This window comes from Liolophura sinensis, chromosome 7, assembly GCF_032854445.1.
Source record: "Liolophura sinensis isolate JHLJ2023 chromosome 7, CUHK_Ljap_v2, whole genome shotgun sequence".
NCBI lineage: Eukaryota > Metazoa > Mollusca > Polyplacophora > Chitonida > Chitonidae > Liolophura > Liolophura sinensis.
The window spans coordinates 47021625-47045014 of NC_088301.1; the positions used below are offsets into that span (position 1 = coordinate 47021625).

The 23390-nt window shown below is 37.8% G+C and overlaps 2 protein-coding genes across 2 annotated transcripts in view; both read right to left on the reverse strand.

Annotated features, from left to right (window-relative positions):
* Nucleotides 1-9268, reverse strand: part of LOC135469717 (guanine nucleotide-binding protein G(i) subunit alpha) — a 38181-nt gene extending 28913 nt beyond the window's left edge. Inside the window, exon 1 of the mRNA XM_064748279.1 lies at nt 8934-9268. Coding sequence (XP_064604349.1) covers nt 8934-9051 — 118 coding nt within the window. The 5' untranslated portion in view covers nt 9052-9268. The remainder of the gene's footprint in view (nt 1-8933) is intronic.
* A 4733-nt stretch (nt 9269-14001) lies between these two features.
* LOC135470486 (probable protein BRICK1) lies at nt 14002-18858 on the reverse strand. The gene is made up of 3 exons (XM_064749461.1): nt 18724-18858; nt 16898-16980; nt 14002-16013 (listed from the first exon to the last, which is right to left on the reverse strand). The coding sequence occupies exons 1-3, from the start codon at nt 18842-18844 to the stop codon at nt 15987-15989; spliced, it is 231 nt and encodes a 76-aa protein (XP_064605531.1). The 5' UTR covers nt 18845-18858; the 3' UTR covers nt 14002-15986.
* Between the last annotated feature and the right edge of the window lie 4532 nt (nt 18859-23390).

A 23390-nucleotide genomic window follows, 5' to 3' on the forward strand; every position in this document is an offset into this window, starting at 1 on the left:
CTTAAAGGTATGTGTGTGTGTGTGTGTGTGAACATACATTTGCACGCATGGCTGACATTGAAAACAGATAAAACTTTACATACGTCTACAAAAGTCAAGTGTGATTGCATGCATATGAAGGAAATCACACAATATGTCCATTAAGACTGGAAGTCATAAGTTGCATTCTAACATGACTGGAGGGTGCACCAAATAAAAACAAGGAACAGCAATATATATCTGCCTTTGTTAGTAAAATATCTGTTTACATGCAACAATGTGGTAACGCATGTAACTGTCCATTTAGGGGTGGAGTTAATACTTATCTCACATGCACAGGTACAATATAATATATAAATATATATATGTACTCACACAATTAGAGTCTAAATAGGACAACCTGAGTGAGATGTATTCAGTTTTGATTGTCATCTTCACATACAATACAGATGAACATATGTTCACTTTTCTACAAGTTACATTATGATGTCATAATATGTGTTTTTTTAATATCTTTTGAAATTTGTTATATTTAATTTCACAAGTTCGACAAGCCTTGCTGTCTTACAAAGGTAATGAATAATATGTATGTAATTTAAACACTATGTATCATGCCTTGATAGAGGAAATCAATGTACACAATACTAAGCACACCTTTGATCAATTTGGTATCAGCAAAATATATGTCACTCAGTAAGAAAAAACACAGTATGGCAAATTAGCTCTGTCATTATCTCTGTGTTAATAATACATGCAGTTCAAAGTAAATATGCATGAAACGTAAAAATTTTTTGAAGAGATCTATAACTTTAGTAAGCCATACAGAGAACTCCATTTACCAAATCTATTAATGCATATGTGTAGCAGCTTATATGAGCAAATACTTCAGGGTGATGTACTTAATGTGTAACTGAGATCAATGAATACAAACACTAAAGCCAGCACTAGGAGTATGAGATGTGAAACAAGAAAAGTTGGACCTGGCAGCTAAAACATGATAAGCAAACAAACAGTTACTTCACCATGGCTACATGACGCTGGGACAGTCATGGTCATCATAGCATCAAGTCAATAAATGCAATTGGAAGCAAATTATCGACACAAGCTTCATGTAAACTAAAGCTACATTTAGCATAAATATGATATACTTTAAAAAATGAATACTGAAAAGTTAGAAGCAGGAAAAATCCTGAACTATGCTACTCATGACATACACATTATAGTTTGTTCTTTTATTCAATAAATTTGTTTCACAGGTGATCCAGAAAATCACTGTTACCGTGGCTCCCACATTAATTTCCAGCACAAGTAAATATTTCATGTATCTACATGTTCTATGGGACAAATTCTTCATTCAGCTGTATAAATTTATAGACCTACTGAGATTGCAAAAAAAAAAAAAAAAAAAAAAAACACACACACACATGAACACAATCCTTCTCTGCCTTCAGAGGTCTGAAATGGGGAAACCTACATGTATTAATAAACCATTCTTCATTTGGAATTTGAAATAATTGCAAAGAAATCCTTACACTTTCATCCAGTCTGCCAAACTGTTCAATGCTTCAAACTTCCATCATCTTTAAGAATCTGAGAAAGCTTTTGCTTGTGGCTTCAAAGCACTCCTCAGAAGTTAAAGGGATGGTGTACATGCTTCATGTATCCTAGGCAAATCGACTGTATACAACACACCTTGAGAAACAGGCAAACATATAACATCTTGTCCTTGGAGTAAATAAATACCAAATAAACATTTACAATAACAATAAAATCACATATCCTGTAGCCAGGCATGTGTATATGATCAAATTAAATTCAAACATTCAGCATGTGAAGTTTAAACAACCTGCATCTTGACAAGAAGTTACTTTCTGCTAAATGCACAACATTTTTAAAAGACAGCTGTTATCAACAGAATATCTTATTTGTCTGAGTCAGTAGTGGAGGAACAGAGAGGAGGCCCCAATTACGAACGGTCAAATAAATATGAAAATAGAGCCAACGGCCAGTAAACACGTAGGTTACAAATAACTCTTCTTGAAATCTAGTAGTATATATATTTTGGATGGGCAGTATCCATTAAAAAACATTCCCTAAATCAGGGCTTGTCTTTTCAACCTGATTTCATTAATCTTACCAAAATTTTTCCAGGTAAGGTTGTCATACATGTCAGAATGTCTAAAATATATTTTATAGAATTTCTCCTCTCAAGTTACAGTTCAGTACAACAATGGATGCACCTTCAACTAAAATGTATTTTCATTCAGTTCAAACAATGCATTTTGGTCTAAACCCAATATAAAACGTTCCCTCTATTTGTATTATCTCACCAACATTGCATATACTGCACAATTGGTTTTCACTACATATGTAAGGTTTTTGACATGCAAAATTACATGAATGCATTTCGTACGGCAGTTGTGCAGCACTATTCTAATGTATGTAGCCTACAACAATGTTCAGTGTAATGCATTTATGCCAGGCTCCACAACTGCCTGTCTGAAAGCATTACCCTTTGTCCAGGTATGAACCAAGGTGATTGGATCGTTAAAATGGGATATACAATGGCACACATCATGTGACCTATCCATAACAAGCAGATCAGCTGTACCACTCTCGAGGCACCTGAAAACTCCTCTGACTCATCAAGCCAACTTTGATATAAAAAAACGAAATGCAGAAAGAGTCAATATTGCAAGTGACCCATGTCTGTTCCAATGCACCTATCTATGACTAATGCTTAAGTGATGTGATAGCTTACCCTTTTGTGACAGAGTACCACAATCATGTCCTGAACAGGAAACAATGTCAATATATTACACTAGAAACATACAATACATATGTTCTAAATAAAATTGTGCAAATTTTGCACCTTTGCAACCTGAATTCATTTCATGGATAATTCATATATATATATATATATATATATATATATATATATATATATACACACACATTTACATATATACACACACACACACACACAAGCACAGTCAACATGCTTTAGCTTTCCTTTTACACAAGAATAAATGCACCACATGTTTATATTGAGATTTTACTATGAAACTTAAGCTGTTAACATCTGTAGTTTCAGGGGTATATATTTCACAAAAAAAAATATGTGTTATTTATTAAATACTTATACATTACTCTAATTCTTTAACTTTTTCGCACATTTGCAAGGTGTTTATGAAGGCAATACTCTGTGTAGACTGATAAAACTATACTTTCTCTGAAGCCCAAAAACTGGGCAACCCAACCAATATAGATTTGTCTCAAAAATCGAAGTGAAATGGTGCATAAATCACACTGAAAGTTGCTCTTTCGTATGCGAAAAGGTTGAGGAATTAGGGTGACCATGTAAAACGAGACATATCCCCTTGATCCTGACCTTCAAGTCGGGTACGATAGACTTGTTAGTTATAATGATAAAGTGGTTCAATATGACAATGTACCATTAGTGGGGATAATGCTTTGTACTATTCTTCCTAGATGGTTAAATATTGCATATTCAAAATGCAATTGATGTATATTTAATGAAAGACAGAGCTGAGACTGCATGATACTTTTAATTTGATTACTCTCTTCTCTCCTAGAGACTAGAAAGAATCCATGTTAATACATTACTGGTCAGAAAACACATACATGTACATGTAAGCTCAGATCCCACTACATTCAAACACATCCCCATTCTGTGGATAGAATATTCATACATGCTTTGTCATGATATGTCGGTATAAATTCATACAGTTCAGTGTGTAAGAAGGTATTTTAGACCATCAGACCTTTAACACCATGCTGACCCATATGATTTTCCAGGCTATGTCAAGCTTTTGAACAAAATTGCTTGGAAATAAATATTTGTAAGACTACAATCTGTAATGCAGCCCAGAGGTTAGAGACCATGTGATCTCCTTAGTAACAGACGCCGTGGGTGAAGAAAATTTTCCTCCAAATGTCATAGCATAGGAAAATGCCTATTTTTGCATGGCTCTAAACGATAGCGTATTTGTTTGATTTATATAATTTTCAGCTTTCCAGATAGAGTATTTCTGTAGAACTTGCATAATGTTTTTTTGTACAACCAGGCCTCACTGGTCGCTGACAGAATGGCAAAGAATGGCCTATTTCCCTATGCTTCAACATGGGGCGGCCATCTTGCTTCCACCCAACTAGGGTGAACACGTGACATCCAACTTCACAGAATACATGTAAACACACATTGCTACCAGTAGAAATCTCATCTCTGATATGGCTTAAGAAAAAACACACTCCCCTCAACAGAAAATGAATATTTAGAATGTAAATGAATATTTTCTATTCTCTCCTAATCTTCATCGAGGATTAGCCACGTCATATACCGTGCAATAGAAATAGAAAATAGAAAATGCTTTTTTTTGCACGGCTGTCAAAGATAGGTATTTGTTTGATTTATATAATTTTCAGCTTTCCAGAGAGAGTATTCCTGTAGAACTTGCGTAATGTTCTTTCGTACAACCAGGCCTTACTTAAGAATGGCTTATTTCTCTATGCTTCCACATGGGGCGGCCATTATGCGTTCACCCAACTAGGGTGAACACGTGACATCCAACTTTACAGAATACATGTAAACACACATTGCTACCAGTAGAAATTTTATCTCTGATATGGCTTAAGAAAAACATTCACTTCCACAAAACTATATGTAAATGAATATTTTCTATTGCCTCCTAATCTTCATTGGGGGTTTACATGTCATATACCCTGCGCAATAGAATTACTGCGCAGGATTATAATAAGGGGGATAACTCAGTTCAGCCCACTGTCATCTGCTGAAGTTGTTGGTCGCTAAAAATGGAGGATAATGTCAATGTGTCTACTGGCGTCCAGAAATGATTTGCATCTCACACCAGTGAATAATTGCTAGCAAAAAAAGTTATTCCAGAGTCAACGAAAGAGTGTAAATTAACTGCAGATATTTCACGAATACCTCCTTGAGAAACAAGATGTGGATTTTGAGGCATATGACACAGTGAGTCTTAATGAAGCTTTATCGCACTTTTACACTGACTGTCGCAAAGACGACGGTACTCACTCAAAAACAAATTCCCTAGAAAGTTTCCTGGACGATTAAATTGCTATCTGAAAGCTTCGCTGCACTGTAAGAAATTTGACATCATCAGAGGCCCAGCATTTACCAATGTAAATGAAATGTTCAAGACAGCCATTAATGAACTGAGACAACATCTGCAGTGAAAGTTGGCAGTACCACTGGACTGAAATACGTATATAAGGCTGTGGACGAACTGACAAAAAATAATAGAGCTTGTGACAAAGATAACGTGTCTGGGTTTCATTCCAGAAGAACCACACTCATCGATGTGCCCAGTGGGTTCATTTCAAACATACATCGCTAAACCGCATTCCGGTCTGGACAGGTTCTGGCAGTACCCAAAGGATTCGTTCCTGGTTTACCAGTAAATAGTTGGGAAGGAAACTATATCACGCTTCATGTCCAGACTGAGTGAACAAGTAATCTGTCCCAAATATATACCAATCACAGCATTCGTGCCACAAGGGCCATAATACTTTCTCTGTTCGCCTTCAGCGCGTCACAAATTACGGCGGTCATGGGTCACAAAAGTGTGTCAAGCATTGCTGTGTATCAGCGTGTATCAGAGGATGAAAAGTTGGTAATGAGGGAAACCATGACTGCTGGTATGGCATCAACAAAACGTAGTATGCCTATCTCTGGAATGAAACCTCCTGCAAAACTGTAACTGCCTGCAGTCATTCCAGTCATACTTCCCGCTACTGTAACTTCCAGTTCATCGGCTTCCAATTTACAGTCAGCATTAACTTGGCCAAGTAATATCTTCTTTGGTGATGCACTAGTTCATCCCTCACCAGTAACCTTGATTGACGGAGAATATATGTATCAAGATTTTGATTTGAGCTGGAGAGCAGACTGTGCAATTATAAAGGCCTGGGTCAAATTCAAACACAGAACGATATAGTTCTAAACTTGTCTCAGGCCAGGCCCAATTTTTAACACTTGCGGTTTTTCCGATCCAATTTTTTCTGATCTAGTTAATTTAATCATTAAGAAATAGGCATACTTATAAATTGAACTATAAGGTTTGTTTTCTAGACGAAGGGCCAACATAAAGGCTACTTGTACATAGGCCACCTATGTATATATGTTGTCTGCTATGTCGACATAATTAAAATTCAACATACTAGCAGTTTGTTTTCTAGATGAAGGTCCAAGATAAGAGCTACTTTCAGGCCTATATAGGCCCGCTAAATATATGTCGTCTGCTAGTGAAAAGTTAGTACATTCATCCTTGCCTGCGATGCAAAAGGCTTACATATACTTACATGTACATTTCTGAGTTCCGGTATAAAAAGTGAACATAAATGCTTACAAAGAAGAATTTCTTATTAAATTCATTTACACAGTTCATCATCTAGTTTTTGCTTCAGCATTTTTCACTCATTAAATTTCTAGTCGACATTGCATGCGTTATACACAGATTGCCAGATTAAATATGATTTGATTGGTTAATAGAATGATTGCAATTCTAATAAAAGTGTGGTTACACGATAGATGTACACACATTAGAGCTGGTCACAGATAAAGCCCACTACTAATGAACCCCAAGGGTATATTGATAGCCTATATAAAATTAAAGTTCCCTTTGTAATGGCATTTTGATACAAAATCGCTGTTTAATGGATATGGACGAGTTTGGCTGACGTCAGGTTTCTCTGAGTCACTTGATTCCATGGCGCGTCACTGAGCATGATGCGTTCAACTGAAGTCATTATTCTTTGTAACGCTGCATTTCATGGCATGTCATTGTGACGTCACAGCAGCATACAGCGCTGTATGCATGCGATATGGCTTGCATGATATTTCTTAGCTCAGCTTTACATATACTCAAGAATGGCTCTCTATTTGATGAATACTGTAGGGACAAAATCGTTATCCGCATGTTGTAAAGGGTATGTGGGGATTTAAACCCTGGGTGTGAAGTTTTAACCTTGAGCCACAGGCAAATTCCCATATACCCTTCTCAACACGCAGATAGCTGATGTACTTTGTATTATATATTTGTACAGTTGTCAATACAATAAATGCATTTATAAAGTAAAACTTTAGAGCGCAGTTAAAACATATGTTAAATAATATGTTAAATCAGTGGATCAGAAAATGGTACTCTACTGAGTAATCTATAATCCCATTAATTATCAAATCCTCATGCGTTCTACAGAAAATCTAGTCGGTGTCACACACACTCTTTGTTGTTTTGTATACCAAGCAGATGGCATGTACATGGAGCTGTTTCAGCTTTGACCAAATCTACACTTTATACAAACTGTGAGAAGTACACAGTTCCCTTGCCCTGTGTATTCACAGTATCTGCCAAGCTGGATAACAGCTGGTAGCACTGAATGAAATCCCTCAAGATAATCACAGCTTCCATTAGTACTCCACCTCAATGCAAAATAAGAAATTCAAACTGGCATGGACTAAATTTTGAAACCATATATCTATTCTCTAAAATTATTCAAAGTTAACAGAGTAATTCGCTTCAGAAATTATAACTTCCCATTAGCAGTATTTCATCCAATTTATTATTCTATCTGAAATTAACATGGGCCCTAACACGCTTATATATATTAAGTCAGTTGCATAATTGCTACTCTCCACTACAGGCAATTTCATGTCTTAAATTTATAAATGCCAAAATTATAACTCCAAAATTATAACTAAGTATCAACGAAATGATATTTTGAAGGTATAAATGCTGACTTCTTATTCTTTGTAGGCTTTAGAAGCTGTTCATGCACATGAATAATGTAGAAAACTTTAGGTAAAAGGACGTCACCCTTAAAATCAGATGAGCATTCGCGCGAATCCACTCACGCCAAGCTTGGTCACATATATAGGCCTATACATTAAAAAGTTTGAAAATCATTTTTTTTTCAGTGAATTTATTTATACATTTGTTTGATTGGTGTTTCATGCTGTACTTAAGGATATTTCACATATACAACAGTGGCTAGCATTATGTTGGTAGTAGATCAGGCAGAGCTCAGTGCAACCTACGACCATCACAGATTGCTGTCAGACCTGATTTTATTAAAGTAGAATAGATGTATGTCACCACAAGTGCATCTGCTAAATGATAGTATTTTTAAGCAACCTGAATTATGCATCCAATCATGAGTATTAACATGGAATAAAATGACTAGTAAAGTCAGCATAGTTCTTTAAATTCTACTGTTGCATTTCAGAAAACAAATGAGCAATGACATGAAATAATGCAAAACTGATGATCCCGGAATGCAACTGATTTAATGTGGAAAGAGATGATAATGACCGAAATATGATAAGACAGATCACAAAAGGTCCAATCTATGTTTAATATCAGACATAAATCCAGTTTTCTCTTCACTCTGATCACACAATATCGTGACCTTACATGTGGGTTAAATTTTTATCCAAAGTCTAAAACACATAAAATAAAAGTATTGGGAATTTCCAGGAATGTGATTTGAAAACATGGCTAGACTCTATGAACAACTATTTGAAGTAAGAATTTTTGATATAAAATCCCGCTTGAAATAAAGCCATTACCGTAACTATTATGAAAATGAGAAACTTTCATAACATACAACATTGAACTAGAAGACAGTTCACTAAAAATGTGAAGACAAATTATCAGTAAAGTACAAACATATATCAAATATGTTGTGTGTGTATATATATATATATATATATATATATATATATATATATATATATGGATAACCATGAAACCTAGAAATAAATGAAACAGAGGCAACATTCCGGGTTGGACTTCACCGGGATTTACGGTAAAATAACGTCGGTTGCACTGCCGAACAACAATGTCGTGTTACTCACGGGTAAGCCAATGCAGATCACAAACTATTTCCAAACTTACCCAAAAGTAAAAGTTTAACTTCTCGTGCTGCTTTTTCACCATCTGCCCGCAATGCTTTGTCTATCTGTTTTGAACGCACTTGTGCTAGCTTATCTTCGCTGCTCACCGCACACCCCATTTTGTCCGCAAGTCAACGGGCGTCACCACAGAACAGTCTGATTTCTTCACTTTCCTCCGCGAACTACGACACAATTATTCAACAGATCTTGTAAAATCCAAAGATTTGGGGGTTGCTTTCTCAGCGAGCCTCATTCAACGATTGTAAAACTAGTACACAATCACAAGAAATGGTACCGATGCCGCAAAATCAAGCACGGCTGACCTCACTCCATTGAACAAACCATTTGAAATGACTAACCCGGATGCACACGGGCACCTGCGAGAAAATACGAGATTTACAAACTCCTCGCAGGGATAGCAACTCAAAACACTCTCAAGACCGATTTTTCCGCTTTTTGTTACTTGGTGCAACGTATCTATTGTCATCAGGTTTACGCTTGCACAAATGTAAACTGACCTACATCCAGTTTGAAATCGCACATATTGTTTAGTCCAAACGCTGTCTGTAACAGCGGAGACAAGATTGTTGTCCGAATTTAAGGCCTAGCTATAGGCCTATCGTGTCGGCACAAAATGATCTTAGGTCTACTGTGCCTTACAGCAATTTCGAACCAGGCCTACCTATGAAATAGACATACACCATACATGTTATACTGTATGTGATGATGGTTATTGCACCAGAAGAACAGAACTGAATTCTCTCCTTGTCCTCTTTTTCCTCTGACTCAGTAGGTTAGCGCGCTAGCGCAACGTAATGACCCAGGAGTCTCTCACCAATGCGGCCGCTGTGAGTTCAAGTCCAGCTCATGCTGACTTCCTCTCCGGCCGTACGTGGGAAGGTCTGTCTGCAACCTGCGGATGGTCGTGGGTTTCTCCCGGGCTCTGCCCGGTTTCCACCTACCATAATGCTGGCCGTCGTCGTATAAGCGAAATATTCTTGAATACGGCGTAAAATACCAATCAAATAAATAAATCTTTTTCCTCTGAAACCTCACCACGTTAACCGGGGTGGAGGGGGCGATCAGGATTGACCTTGAGAAAGGTCCTCTCGATTAAACATGGGTTGAATTTACCACCATGATCAATCAGTGACACAAAACTTTTTTCAGTTATTCGCTGCATTGTCTCAACGAATTCAGAGAAGCTATAATGTGGAGTTTCTGGGGCCTAGTCAATATATGTCCAAACTCCCTGTCGTCCAAACCGCCCTACACCTCTATATATGACAGTTGTTGTGTCCATGCACCTCCGTAAGGCGAACCTTGATATATGATGAACACATGGGGTATAGATTCATCGCCGATGTATGCATTCGTTTGGATATAACTTTTAAAGCTGACTTTAATACTTGTATCTATAACTATATCGAACATTATGGGCTTTGAGGCAAGTATGAAATCTGGTAATTAGAGCAGATCAGATCACTGTCCATGCATGCTTATGTCGACGCCAGGATTAAGATTTCTACATGCAAAGACTACACGGCCATTATTGTATATACGGCCGGCCCACTTGTCAGAGGAATAATAAGAACGTATTTTCAACTTATACAAAGAGTAAATATATTTCTTTGGGCCTATTTAAGACCTTTAAAGCCTATTAAAATTCTGTGAAACATGCATGGATATACTTTTGAGAGAACTTGTCCTTAACTTTGCTGCAACCGGTGGAGGGTCGTGGAATTCGCCCAGACTCTGCATACTCAGTCTCTTCCCATGACTGCATAGCTGCTGTCGCTCTTGAGAGTGGTGTAAAATACAAATCAAATAAATAAATCAAATCTTTGTGACATGTACCATTGCTTAAGCCTAGTTCATGATACCGCAGTGTGCGTTGATTCGGATTTTCTAATGATGCAGACAAATTTGGACAACTCAGCATTAGCCGATCGACTATACATGGTGTTTAACATGGTGCTCACGACTTTATCACTTCTCTGACGGCAGTAAGGTTTCTGGGTGGTGGAAAGTGGAAATCCTGGATTACACCGCCGATCTTCACAACTAATAATATATTCCTCCGTGCATGATCGAGGGAAGTGCACTGACAAAGTGCATGCTATTTGATGTGTTCTTGTGTAAATCAATTACAGTGGCGTAGGAAGCCATTTCAAAGTTGGGGGGTGGGGGGCGTCAAGGCCCCGGAAGCGATATAGCGATGAAGGAGCTATATCGCCTTTAAGATGATTTGCCGTATCTGAGATATGCCATTTGAGGTGTTATTGACTATTTAAGCCTGTCTGAAAAAAAAATGAAATAGACGTTTATCTCAATTGTTGACGCTTTTGCCTGGAGAACCACGGGTCAACAAAGAACAATGTAACAATTTATCCAGAATTCAACATTAATTTTTTGCGTGTCGGGGAAATGTTGGTGTAGATTGACTAATACAAACATTTAGCTGGTATGGAGGAGAGTCGGTGGAAAGAAACATCCATGGTAAACTTGCCGGCCTATTCGCGCTGGCTTGCTTTTCATTGAAATCAATGCCATTCACATGTATACACGACGATAAACCACAATGAAATAAATAACTCAACACCACCAATTACTGCATATATTGTACAAATATATTAATTATTCTGCTTTTTGGGCTGAATAGAACTGCAACGTCATCGCATTGAAACACTGTCACTAAATTAGAAAAAAAAAACATGGTGTTTGGAGACAAATGAGTCCATTTTTTGGTCAAATTACACTGTAGATGATTTGCCCATCCATGGGAGAATTGTTTATATTAATATATGCTACTTCCACATGTGTACTGAAAGTTAAAACAAGCAAACCTATGTAATTTTGGCACATTATCAGTTTGGAAAAACAGGTATATATAACTTCGCGACACTATATCATGTGATCTGGAAAAGCAAAATCTTTGAGAAATAATCAAAATTCACAACCTTACGACAATTGCAGCCATGGTTGTATGGATGCAGAAAATACAAAACCGACGTTGCAGAAAAATTGTTATTAAAAAAAAGACCATTATTTCAGTACATGTGGCATGAACGTTTGTACTTCAAAAACCGCCTTCGCTAAGTAACTCTCATAAACAGAAATAAAAACAATAAAATGAACATATGTCAAACTCCATGAAAAATGTCCAGGTGGTTGGATATATTTTAAAGTTGCACTCGACGAAGTTTGTCAGGCGGCCCCATTTCAATCGACTGACGAGTCTCACCTAAGGGAGCTAATTCATAAACATATATAAATATGTAGGCCCAAGGTCGGAAAAAACATGTAGGCCCTATATTAATAGTAATGTGCACTTGGAAAATTGCTGTTTACCATGTTTAGTTTACCGAGAAAATATATTTGCAATAGTGTGATGTTTTATTCGGCGAAGGGGCCTGTTTGTGTTACAACTAGGCCTATATATAATTTCCGGACCTGAAAAGTGTTTGTGTGTGTGTGTGTTTTTTTTTTTTTTGGAGGGGGGTAGGGGGGGGGGGGAACATATGCATGGCCCACTTGACCCCCCCCCCCCCCCCCCCCTTCCCCCATCCCCTTCCAACGCCCTTGAACTGGCAACCATACATGCTAGATTAACTTACTGGACAAAACTGAATCAAATGCCTTGTATGAGATGGGTTACCTCCCTTCAAGCTGACGAAATAAGGCACTGGCTATTCATGTTCGGTTAAATGTGCCAGAGAAACTTATTGTATTTTTATATGTTAGGACACTAAAACCAAGCGTTTTATGTACATGTATTCTTGCCTACATCAATTAAAATAAACGTCGACAAACAGCCGTCAACTATCAGATCGTCAAATATCGTCACAATCGACGTTATTTTTTTAGTTGAACTAAACTCTGGTCAGAATACAGATTGCGTAGAAATATTACAATGATATGAAAGAAATCCTACAGAGTAAGCCTAACACTATGTTTCAGTAGAATTTTGATGAAAAACACTATTTAATCCATGTAACTGAAGATTCCTTGAAAAACAAAATCTTCGACTGTGTTCGTAAAATCTTCCTGATGTGACGTGATAATACTCCCTGTATGACGTCGAATCAGGCAGATGTTACGCTGAGTAAAGCATTTATGCCGGGATGACGTCAGGAGTGTTTGAAAGGGCTGCGTCATTTGTGGATATGTCAACGATTGATGACGTCATGTGTTCGTGTGTAACGTCACACCTGGCAAAGTGGAATGGACAAAAATATTTTGTTTCCGTATACTTTGACGACGGCAATCAGTTATATGGATGAAAGAATACCCTGCGTAAACGACCGATCTATGATTATTATTTATGGCTACTTTCCCGAGGTCTGTAAGGATGTTGAACGGGACAAGTTGGTTAAGAGGTTGCTACGAGTTCAGTTGGAGTTAGGGCCTACCACCAGCAGTCCCTAGTCGTTCAGAGTTGCCCCGATTTCATAAATACTTCATTGCTACGCACTCCAAAACTGTCTGGGAGGAACCCGCACCACATAAGAGTGCACTACAAGTATATTCTTTCCATCACGTGACGAGCCAACGTCAACTGAACCAGTTCTTCATTGTCGTTGAAGATTCCTTTTCTTCCCAAGTTTCCTCTTCCTCTACAAGAAGAGAAGCATGTGTTGGTCTCTGTGGCCTTCTAGCCATAAAGTGAATTATCTTGCCAGAGAGGGAAAAATTCCCACACTAAATTCTGGGGAAGTCGTCTTGAGCTCGTAGATAACTCGTACATAAATCATGACAACTCGTAACAAAATCGTGAAAACCCATGCTAAAACCGGAACAACTTGTGGATATCTCGGCAGTCCTCATACCGAACTCGAAATTCAGTTATATTGAACTCGTCAGATACTGCTGTCTTCTTGATGTATGAAAAATTTCTTGCAGAGTTATAGATGGGGAAATCTGGGAATGAATCTCGGCAAGGTGTGAAAGCCCCTTTAAATTTCACTGCATGTTGAGCTTGAGACACGAATGAACTCAACTGGTCTTACAGGGTTGGTCCCAGACGATCATGGTCATACGACTTTATAGATTGAACTCGCAAACCGTAATTTATTTGTATTTTTTTATTTACTTGATAGGTATTGTATGCCGTACTCAAGAATATTTCACTTATCCGACAGCAGCCAACATTATGGTGGGAGGAAACCCACGACCATCTGCAGGTTGATGGCAGACCTTCTCACGGAGAGGAAGCTAGCTGGACTTAAACTCACAGCGACTGCATTGGTGGGAGGTTCCTGGCTCACTGAGTCGTGCTGGATTGCTACCCCCCTCGGCCACAGAGATCCTCCGCATACAAATAATGACTGGAATTAAGCTCCAGTTGAGTTCCGTCGTTATTTCGCATTTCAAAGAGATTGAAGTAAAAGTAACAGTACAAAAGTTAAGTCAGAAACGGAAACAATTTCCTGGTTATGGCAATTACTCTACATAAAATCCACTGAATTAATTATATTCCTCGTCTTAAATGTTGTGTGTTGATGTCTACCAATTTGGAGAATGACTGGGCAAGAAGATTGATATAAAACCTGAGCTTAACAAAAAAATGCAGACACAAGGCAGTTAACACATGCATCAACAAGACTGTGAGTCTACTGATGGTGTTTCATGAGACAAACTGCAGTCAGCACAAGTTCACCCTTCTCTAAAAATGAACTGAAATTGATATTTTTTTAAATTGTTACTGAGAATCATCGTTCATAAGGAAAGAATTATTGTTCACATCATATTTATGTGACACAAATATCACATTTCTGATAAATATGAACTTTCACAGCTAATCTATAAAATCATATACATGTATTTTACTTCAAGCAAAGATGGGAAGTACTTGTACCTCAACTCTCCAATCATATATTGGGGAACTACTTTTTACAACAGTAATTTATTGCATTCAACATTTATCTCCCTTTCTTAACAGAACACAGAAAATATGGCCATTCCCATGGGCAAAATCTAATAGTGTGATTCCAAACTATATTCTTCTAGTCATTGCATTTCTTTAAGTAACAAATGATGTAGTAGCTCCTATAATATTTAAATAACTTTTTTGAATATATCACTCAACATTCCATATTGCAAATTCACCAGATCTGAACTGATGTATAACATAGACATGTCAACGGCATTTTTACTTGGGATCAAAAATTATATATTTCTCTCTTACCCAGAAATGATTCCAGAACTTTTTTCCAGAACTGATGTAGGTCCCAGTCGTAGGGTACATACACAAGATCAAAAGATTCAATGACAAGGTCACAGTATTTTGAGATCTGCAAATCATTAATACTCTAATTTTCTAAGCACATTTTTTAAGAAAAAGGAAAAACAATAGACTTTTATTTATTTTTGGATACAAAAGTTGGTTTGACAACTTTATGAGTTTTGTATAGAGACAATTTTACTCGCTTTGATCGAACAGTATCCTAGATTTCTTGCCTAATTTAAGAACCGTACTGAAATGCAAAATTCCTGCTGAATGACCTCAGGAAAATGTCCTTTGCATATACAGAGAAACTCCCCCACCTCTACCATCACATTTATTTACAATAGTAATTATAATGAGATTGTGATGATTTAACATTGTTGTACAAACTATGTCAATAATGATGTATATACTTTCAAGATAAGCAAGTGCTGCACTTTAGTTATGAAATAGGACTGAAACAGGATTCTATTACCACTGACTATTCAAAAACCAAATCACAGTGTTCTAAAAACAACTGAATAGCTAAGATGTCTACAAATATTTACATGCAGATAATATAATGTATCTACAAAGAAAAGCATACCACAAACACACGCTTGCATTTCTCTACCATAACATGTTAGTGAAAATCCTGTCAGTCTTTCACTTTCTTCAATGAGGGCTTGAAGCACCATCTTGTGCCCCATGTACATAGTGCATCCACTTCCAACCACAATCTTAACATTGTCTCCTCTTACATCAACACACACAAGTGCACTGTATGATTATAATCTCAGATCTTCATCAAGTGCCACATTCCTGTATCAGCATCAGGTAAAGGTTCTGTTAATGCAATGTCTCTCCTTTTGTGATCTGAAGCAACAAATACAACCAATGTCAATATACATCATTTAATGGGAGACTCGAAAAAGCTACACAGACGGTCCAAATAACAGTAAAACGCCTCTACTTTGACACTGCAGTGCGCGTGTACCCCTTCACCAGCTGAGGGGTTATAAACCTTAAAATTCCCATCACAAATGATAAGGAAAATGATGTTAAGATAACACACTACTTTTCAATATTTATTTAACTTTACTGTTTAGTTATCGGTGCCCAGGGGGCTATACTTTGTTGGAAATTGATTGTCTGTCCGTCAGCTACTTAACAGAAATATTAAAGATTAAATGAACAGGAACTCTTGAAGGAAGACTATTGTTTCAAGGGAAATGAAGTAATTTATGCCAAAAAAAAATGTCAATAGTAGGAAATTTTTGGAAATGACTTCATCAATAAAGGTAATGGAAGTGCCACACCTGGTTCTGTCGCATTTTTAATTCTTTGGACAGCTCTTTCACTCTTTAAGTCACTATTTCAGCCTACTTAATTTCCATAATGACCACTGAGGCCTTACGAAAAACGTTTAAAGCTATATCTACACCTCAAGAAAGCGAAGAAGCATTTTTGTACTTTTCTTTCACTTGCTTGAATGAAATTCTGTGCACAGCCCGACCTAGGAATAAGCTCCAACCCCTTAAATCTTGATGGTGATTTGCAGAAGGATCCACTACTGTTTAAGACTATACTTCACCAGTGACATAACGAACAGAAATGAAGAGTATCGTTACCAAAGATGTCAGCAATACGCGACTTTGTACATCATGATGTAACTCTGGCAGATGTTTGCACTCTCAAAGTTCTTTCTGACTACAGATTCTATTCAAAGCAAAAGGTTCAAAATGAAGACAGAGACTTACTCTAGCTTCTATGTATTCTACGCGTCGTTCTAACTGCATTAACTTTTCGTTCAGCGTGGCCAGTCTGGACCTTACGGATGTGTCTACAAAACAAAGGTAAGAGCATTGATAATGCATTTATGAGTGAAGACTAAAACATATCAAACATTAATTCGCATGAACAGTCATTTAACCACATCATCAATCCATGAAACGTGTGTCTCCTGTGAAAGTTCACACCCATACAAGTATATAATTTCAGCTTCATCTTCATCTTCCTTTGTTGCCTGTCGGTTTCGACCATCGACCCTCATTGAAACAAACCAACCCTTAATGGTGACAATGTTCTGCACGTGAGCATATTTGTGGCGGTTTCAACTTTCACAGGAGACACACTATAAGTGCCTGAGGTGTGAGGTGGTAGAACTCTGGCACTACTCCAAGAAGAGTAAATATGAGGACACGTAACTTCACTGTACATAGTGACTTCAAAATAATATCGGACAGAAGATACCGTGATGTAGGACTACCATGAAAAACTTTTCTGTAAAAAATTAATGAGCCTTCTGTGAAATACTATTATTAATATAATTTGTATTATAACCTGTAAAAATCAACATTTTGTCACATGTTATTTATCATGGTCCTTGTGAAGATTGCTTGTCAGTATGAATGTAGTATTGTATGGCTGTATGGTTCGTTGTAGTTCAAATAAACTGTCAAATGTGGCAATATTTGATAACTATACCACATCCAACCCACAACTATGAGATCGTGAAATATTGCCACAATTGGCTTTTAACTTAACTAGGTTTGTATCACTTCTCAACTATGTCAACACAAACTCCTGTAATCAAAACTAAACTACCTATCCCAATAAATGAACAGAATTTTACACCATCATTGTCTTAATGAGTAAAATCTGGGACATGACTTCACTGCAATGCAGAAAAATTGTAGTTCCTATTACCATGTACACTGTGCCATCTAATTATAATGTCTCGCTACTTGTAGAGTGGGGTAGCTATCATCAAGGGGTCTCTTTCGCAAACTTTAATAAGTAACATGTCTTGAAACTTCTTTCAAAAAGAAGTTATGGTTACAGAAGCCGACTTCATCCACGACATTAGTTACAAAATTTTTTTTACAAAAGCTTTGTGAATGTTGGATATTACTGTACGGTAAACCAAGTCAGCATTTCAGGAGTCCCACGAGTTAACGCAGATATGGATGAGAAAGGGTGAGGGTTCTCGCAAACTAACCCAGCTAAAACATGAGATTTTATGGTACTTGCTACACATCTTCCGTAGCCGGGCCTGTCGGCCCAATGGTACCCGCAAATGCCATGAAATCACGCCTTTTTACAGCGTTAGTTAGTGAGAGCCCTCCACCCTGTCTCGTTCTTCCTGCATGCACTGAGAGATTCCTGAAATGCCTTACACACTATGGTAAATAAATATTTTCCAATTCGTTTGGTATTATATGGGAAGACAACTGAACGGACATTTTCAATTTAGTGACATAGCACTACTCCAAGAAAAAGTACCCGGTAATGAACATAACACAAAACAAGCCGTGTGCACCTTACCCCAAATTTCGCTGCCAAAAAATTCTTTAGCTTACGGTCTATGTGGGTTGCATTAGCTGTTTAGTGGTATTACATTAGATATTTTAAAAAAGCTCTTTTGGGTTACCTTGCATTAAGGCACGAGGATTGTTTTACATGACATATTATAGATGTGAGAAATAGGGAGTCGAAAACAAATCTGCCGATATCTGACATCAGGAGACCCTTCTCATAAAACACAGAAATCGTACGAGTTTGACACATTAATGATAGACTTTACCAAAAGAGTTTAAGAAGTCTGCAATCCTCTTGATGCTTCCTGTCATGACTTCTATATATTCGCGTTCACGCCAGTCCTGCTGAATATGTCTCTGTACTTGTCCCTGTCCATGCCCCGCCATCTTTGTGTTCGTTGCTGACTTCCGGGGTTGCACGGAAAGGCAGAAGGTGACGGTCGGCTTGTCAATCTCAAGAGTTGTCGTTCTTGTCTGAGCAGGGAATGGTGGTATCTTTGCCTGCCAACCGACAGGCCAAACACGACTTTTTGTCAAAAAATTTATCAGTGTGCCTGATCAACAATTTTGCTGTGGACGTTCGATAACGATTATGTCGGGAAAACCTTTTTAAAGGGACTACATAGAACAAGAAGTTTTGTGTAGGGCTACTGGATTGCATTTAGGTACCCGTGCTTAAATATATACACAGATGCCAGCCTGCAACTACACAACCGTGCGTAGTGTATAAAGGCTTCCTGAGCTAACAGATGCCTCTAGCACAGCGTCCCGTCTACGCTATATTCAGGCGCCAAAAAGGCTACGATTACCTTAAGGAAACGGGGATCTTCAAGCTAAATCAGATACTGGGATGAAAAAGAGGAAACTATACATTATAGGCCTACCGGTACTCATATTTTTTATATTTATAGCATTCCTGAATTACATTCTAAACATTTTTCTGATGTATTTTTTGTAAAAATAAAGACGAATTCCTCCAAAAAGTGGACAAATCTCATGCCTGGGTCTTTGCGCTTACATCAGACACTCCTACCTCACAACACGCGGAAAGCGTTAGGTGGGCCTAGTATCTTTTCTTGGGCAACTAGTCCTGCAGAGGGTAAATAAGTATCTAAGTTACTTGAATGATCCAAGGGATGTAACTCTAGGATGAGTGCGGTCATTAGAGATCGTATGTGATCGTACGATACCGAGACAAGGTAATCTCAACGGAGGCAGCAAGTACATTCATTAGCTAAATGAATTAGCTAAAACCAACGTAGGAAGAGTGAGTGAATGAGCGCTTGAAGTTCTTGAGTCCTTAGAGTGCATGTAATGCGCGTCCTTATTGCATCGCTCTTTTATCAAGTGCTGTTTCACTGATACGTTGCACTTCTTAATGCTGAACGCCAAGCGAGAAACTACAATTTTCTCTTTTAAAGTCTTAGGTGTGACCCGACCCAGGATTGACCCTAGATCTACCGCCCCGTAGCAACTTAAAAAAAACGTTAACCACTGAATCGCATCCAAGTACTGGAAATTACGTTTTAGGAGCAACCACTGGTTCAGCGTTCTCGACCAGGGAAGGGGTAAAGGTTAAAATCAGTGGGCTTGTGGGAGTATCAAGCAAGCACATGACTGCATTCATCTCGCCTTTTGAACTCAACCAGTGGCGCCGCAGTATCCCATTTAGATTAACTACCCTTCCACTGCTTTTCAAATGGACATACGTAACCGGTGAATACGGAAAATTGTCAGTCTATCTCAGTTTGGGCTCTATTCCAACTGTTAAAGGACAAGACAGCACCTAGCTAAAACATATTTCAGTCGAAAGCAGGATACTCAAGCTTTCTACGAAGTATCATGCTTCCATATTTTAATGAGATTTTTTGTCGTTCACTTTAGCGTTTAGTTAGCAGTTTCTAAATAACAAATATCAGAGTCAGTGCGAAATTCATTAGGGATGCCGAATGTTTATGTGACACCATCAACCGGACAAGGCTTAAAATTAATCGGTTATATTTGTCCCAGATTAAATCTTATGATATAATTTTTGTTCTCTGATATTATTACAGACGAAGAATTTAAATTTTGCTCTTTCGTCTTTCTCCCTTACAAGGGATGTTTTTTTTCTTCTTTTCTTTCATAAAATACAGCAAAATTACTGAAACCCCCATGTGTTTTCTATGACATCCGCGATAACTAGGTCAGCACTGCTTTCATCTTAGAAGACACCGATGAAAAACTGAAGCATAATACACAGCCATAGCCGAATGCCTAGATCAACCTGAGTGATGCTTAGATTTATTTCCATTTGTTTCAGACTTGAGCATGAATCTAGTTGTACAACAATCCTATTGTAATTTTGTAAATATTTAATAGGGGTCAAAATCACCAGCACATCTCCTCCCCAGCTAGACTTTTTGAACAGGGTGGATGGAGTTCCTTGTAAATGATATAATAGACCTACTGCATCAACGGTTCAAGCAGTGGAAGGAATATTCTTCCAGTATGCCCACTTTCTGAGAAGACTATATTTATCACTTGGCCCTTCATCGCCGAAGTCCACAACTTTCATCTGTCTTGGGCTACTGCTTAGCTGCTTATACCTTAGATTTCAGAGAGCTAGAGTAAAACGTTACGTTACCTCGCTCTCGATAATGGAGACGAAGTTTCACTAAACTTTTTAAAAAATCTCAAAAAAATATTTAATGCCCATTTCAGATACTTTGAAGGTAGTCTGTCAGTGGACATAAACATTAGTCAGGTGGTGTCTTTGCCTTTAATGTAAATGCTTGAATAAAAGAAATTATACATGAATTGATGTTAATAATTGTAATGCATTTTAGTTGACTGGTCTAGATTTACGGAAAATGTTCTTTAACGACAATATTTAATATAAGAACACATTTAAAAAATGAAAAAGGACCAGGCCTCTGAGACGCTTAAGTCTACCAGTCATGCCAGTAGAATCCCGGATTATGCATGATTACAATATGACTACACCATAGAGAGTTAAACCAGAGCAGCGACGACACAGTGACAGTTTGCAAATGGTCATACACTTTAAAACACTGAAATACAACTTTACATGACGGATAGTTTCAATTTTGGTATTGTAAATTATCCTTACTTGGACAGCAATATACCGAAGGGTCCTGCATATGGCATGAACAGATCTCGCCTTGTAGCATTTGTTAGATCCTATATACTATGTGACCAGTTAAATCAACGTTACAAGCTATTATTGCAGTAACTTCCATCAAACGAAGTTTCTTTTTTCAGGTTTACAATGACTTTAAGTTTCTTGTAAGTAAATATGGACAGAGCATCCAGAATCTCTGTCACTCTTCACGAATGTGTCTATTCCACTTGACCGGGATCTAGTGGACGTATGTTCATCGTGTAGATTTAAATGACCACAATGGATATATGAACATTTGTAATCAAAGCGCAAGTGAGATACATATTTTATCGACAATGTATATGGTAGAATGGTACACTATTTGAATACTGACTGAACTCATTCGGCTAGACCTTACCTTGCATCTTTCCAGCATCATTGAAAACTGTTGACTCTTATGTGATTCCATCGTAATTTCGTATTTTATGTACTTTCTAAGTTCTTTGGTGGTTTGTGTTAAACATCGTTTCGGGAATTGGCTTGCAATTACTGAGCTGAAACGTCCATATCGGTTGATGGCTGATGTAGGGATATCTGTCTCGAGGCATAGATTCTAAAGTTGGAGTCTTGAACTCTTTCATTGATTCAAAACGAATTAGAAACGGAACTTGTCATGGTTATGCAGAACGTATTTTATCTTTATCAAAGTCTTCCTGCAACATGGGATTTTTTTCCGAAAATTATATCTTTGCAGCAGTGAGGAAACTTCGTTTGCTTCAGGATGTAAATTTTCTTGCTAGAAAAATGAACCCCAGTTTTGAAGGAATAAAAAGCAACGCATCAGTGCGTGAACATCTCAGTCAAGGATCTTTACACTGACTCCGTTCATGGACTAAGTACTGAAAAACATTAGGTTGTTTCTGATATAGCTTGGAAGTGTATTTTCCGAAGTACGATCTTGGTCGCACACGCCTTGTAGAACAGACACTTCGCACTGGCAATGTTCAGCCAATGAAACAACCTCCCAGGCGGTTACCATTCGCTGATATAGGAGAGAATAAGAAAGCCAACAAAACCTTGCACAAACAGAGATGTCTACCATGCGCATCATCTCTTGTTTTAGTGACGAAGAAGAATGGCGATATTCGACCATGTCGATTATCTGCAGTTGAATACAGTTTCAGAAACTCATGGTTTTTCTCCAGCTCGAACGCGGGTAAAAGGGGCGTCACAGTTCGGAACACCTGACACCTGCATAGGCCTACTACCAAGTGCCAGTTAAAGAGCATGATATTTCTAACAGAATATGTAACCAAATATGGGTTATTTGAGTACGCAACAATGCCCTTCCGCTTAAAAAATAGCCCGGCGACGTTCGAAGTATAAAGCTTGCACTATCTGGTGCGTAGTGCTTGAGATGTCTCATTTATTTGTATCGGAGGTGCCTTATTCGTGTTTGCCTGATTTTGTATTCTTTTTGGTGACCTTTCTTTTTGTATGTGGTATAGGTGTATCAGTATTCGAGCCTTTGGACATGCCCAGGAAATGGCATAAATCATCAGCTAAATACGTTTAGATGAGATATTTCACCCACTGCAGACCACAGTGAACAGCATGTTCACAGTGACAGAGGCTCTAACATAAAAGTATTGAAACTTTACGGCAAAAAACCATGGAAGAATCTGTAGACAGTATTTTGAAGGTTTTGTCTTCAGTGTTGGATTCCAGGTCAGCAGTATCACACGTCATATTTCCAACCAGTTAAAGGAGAAGAAAACTTAAATATCAAATAAATACCATTGAAAAGAAAATGCATTTTTTCGCTGGTGC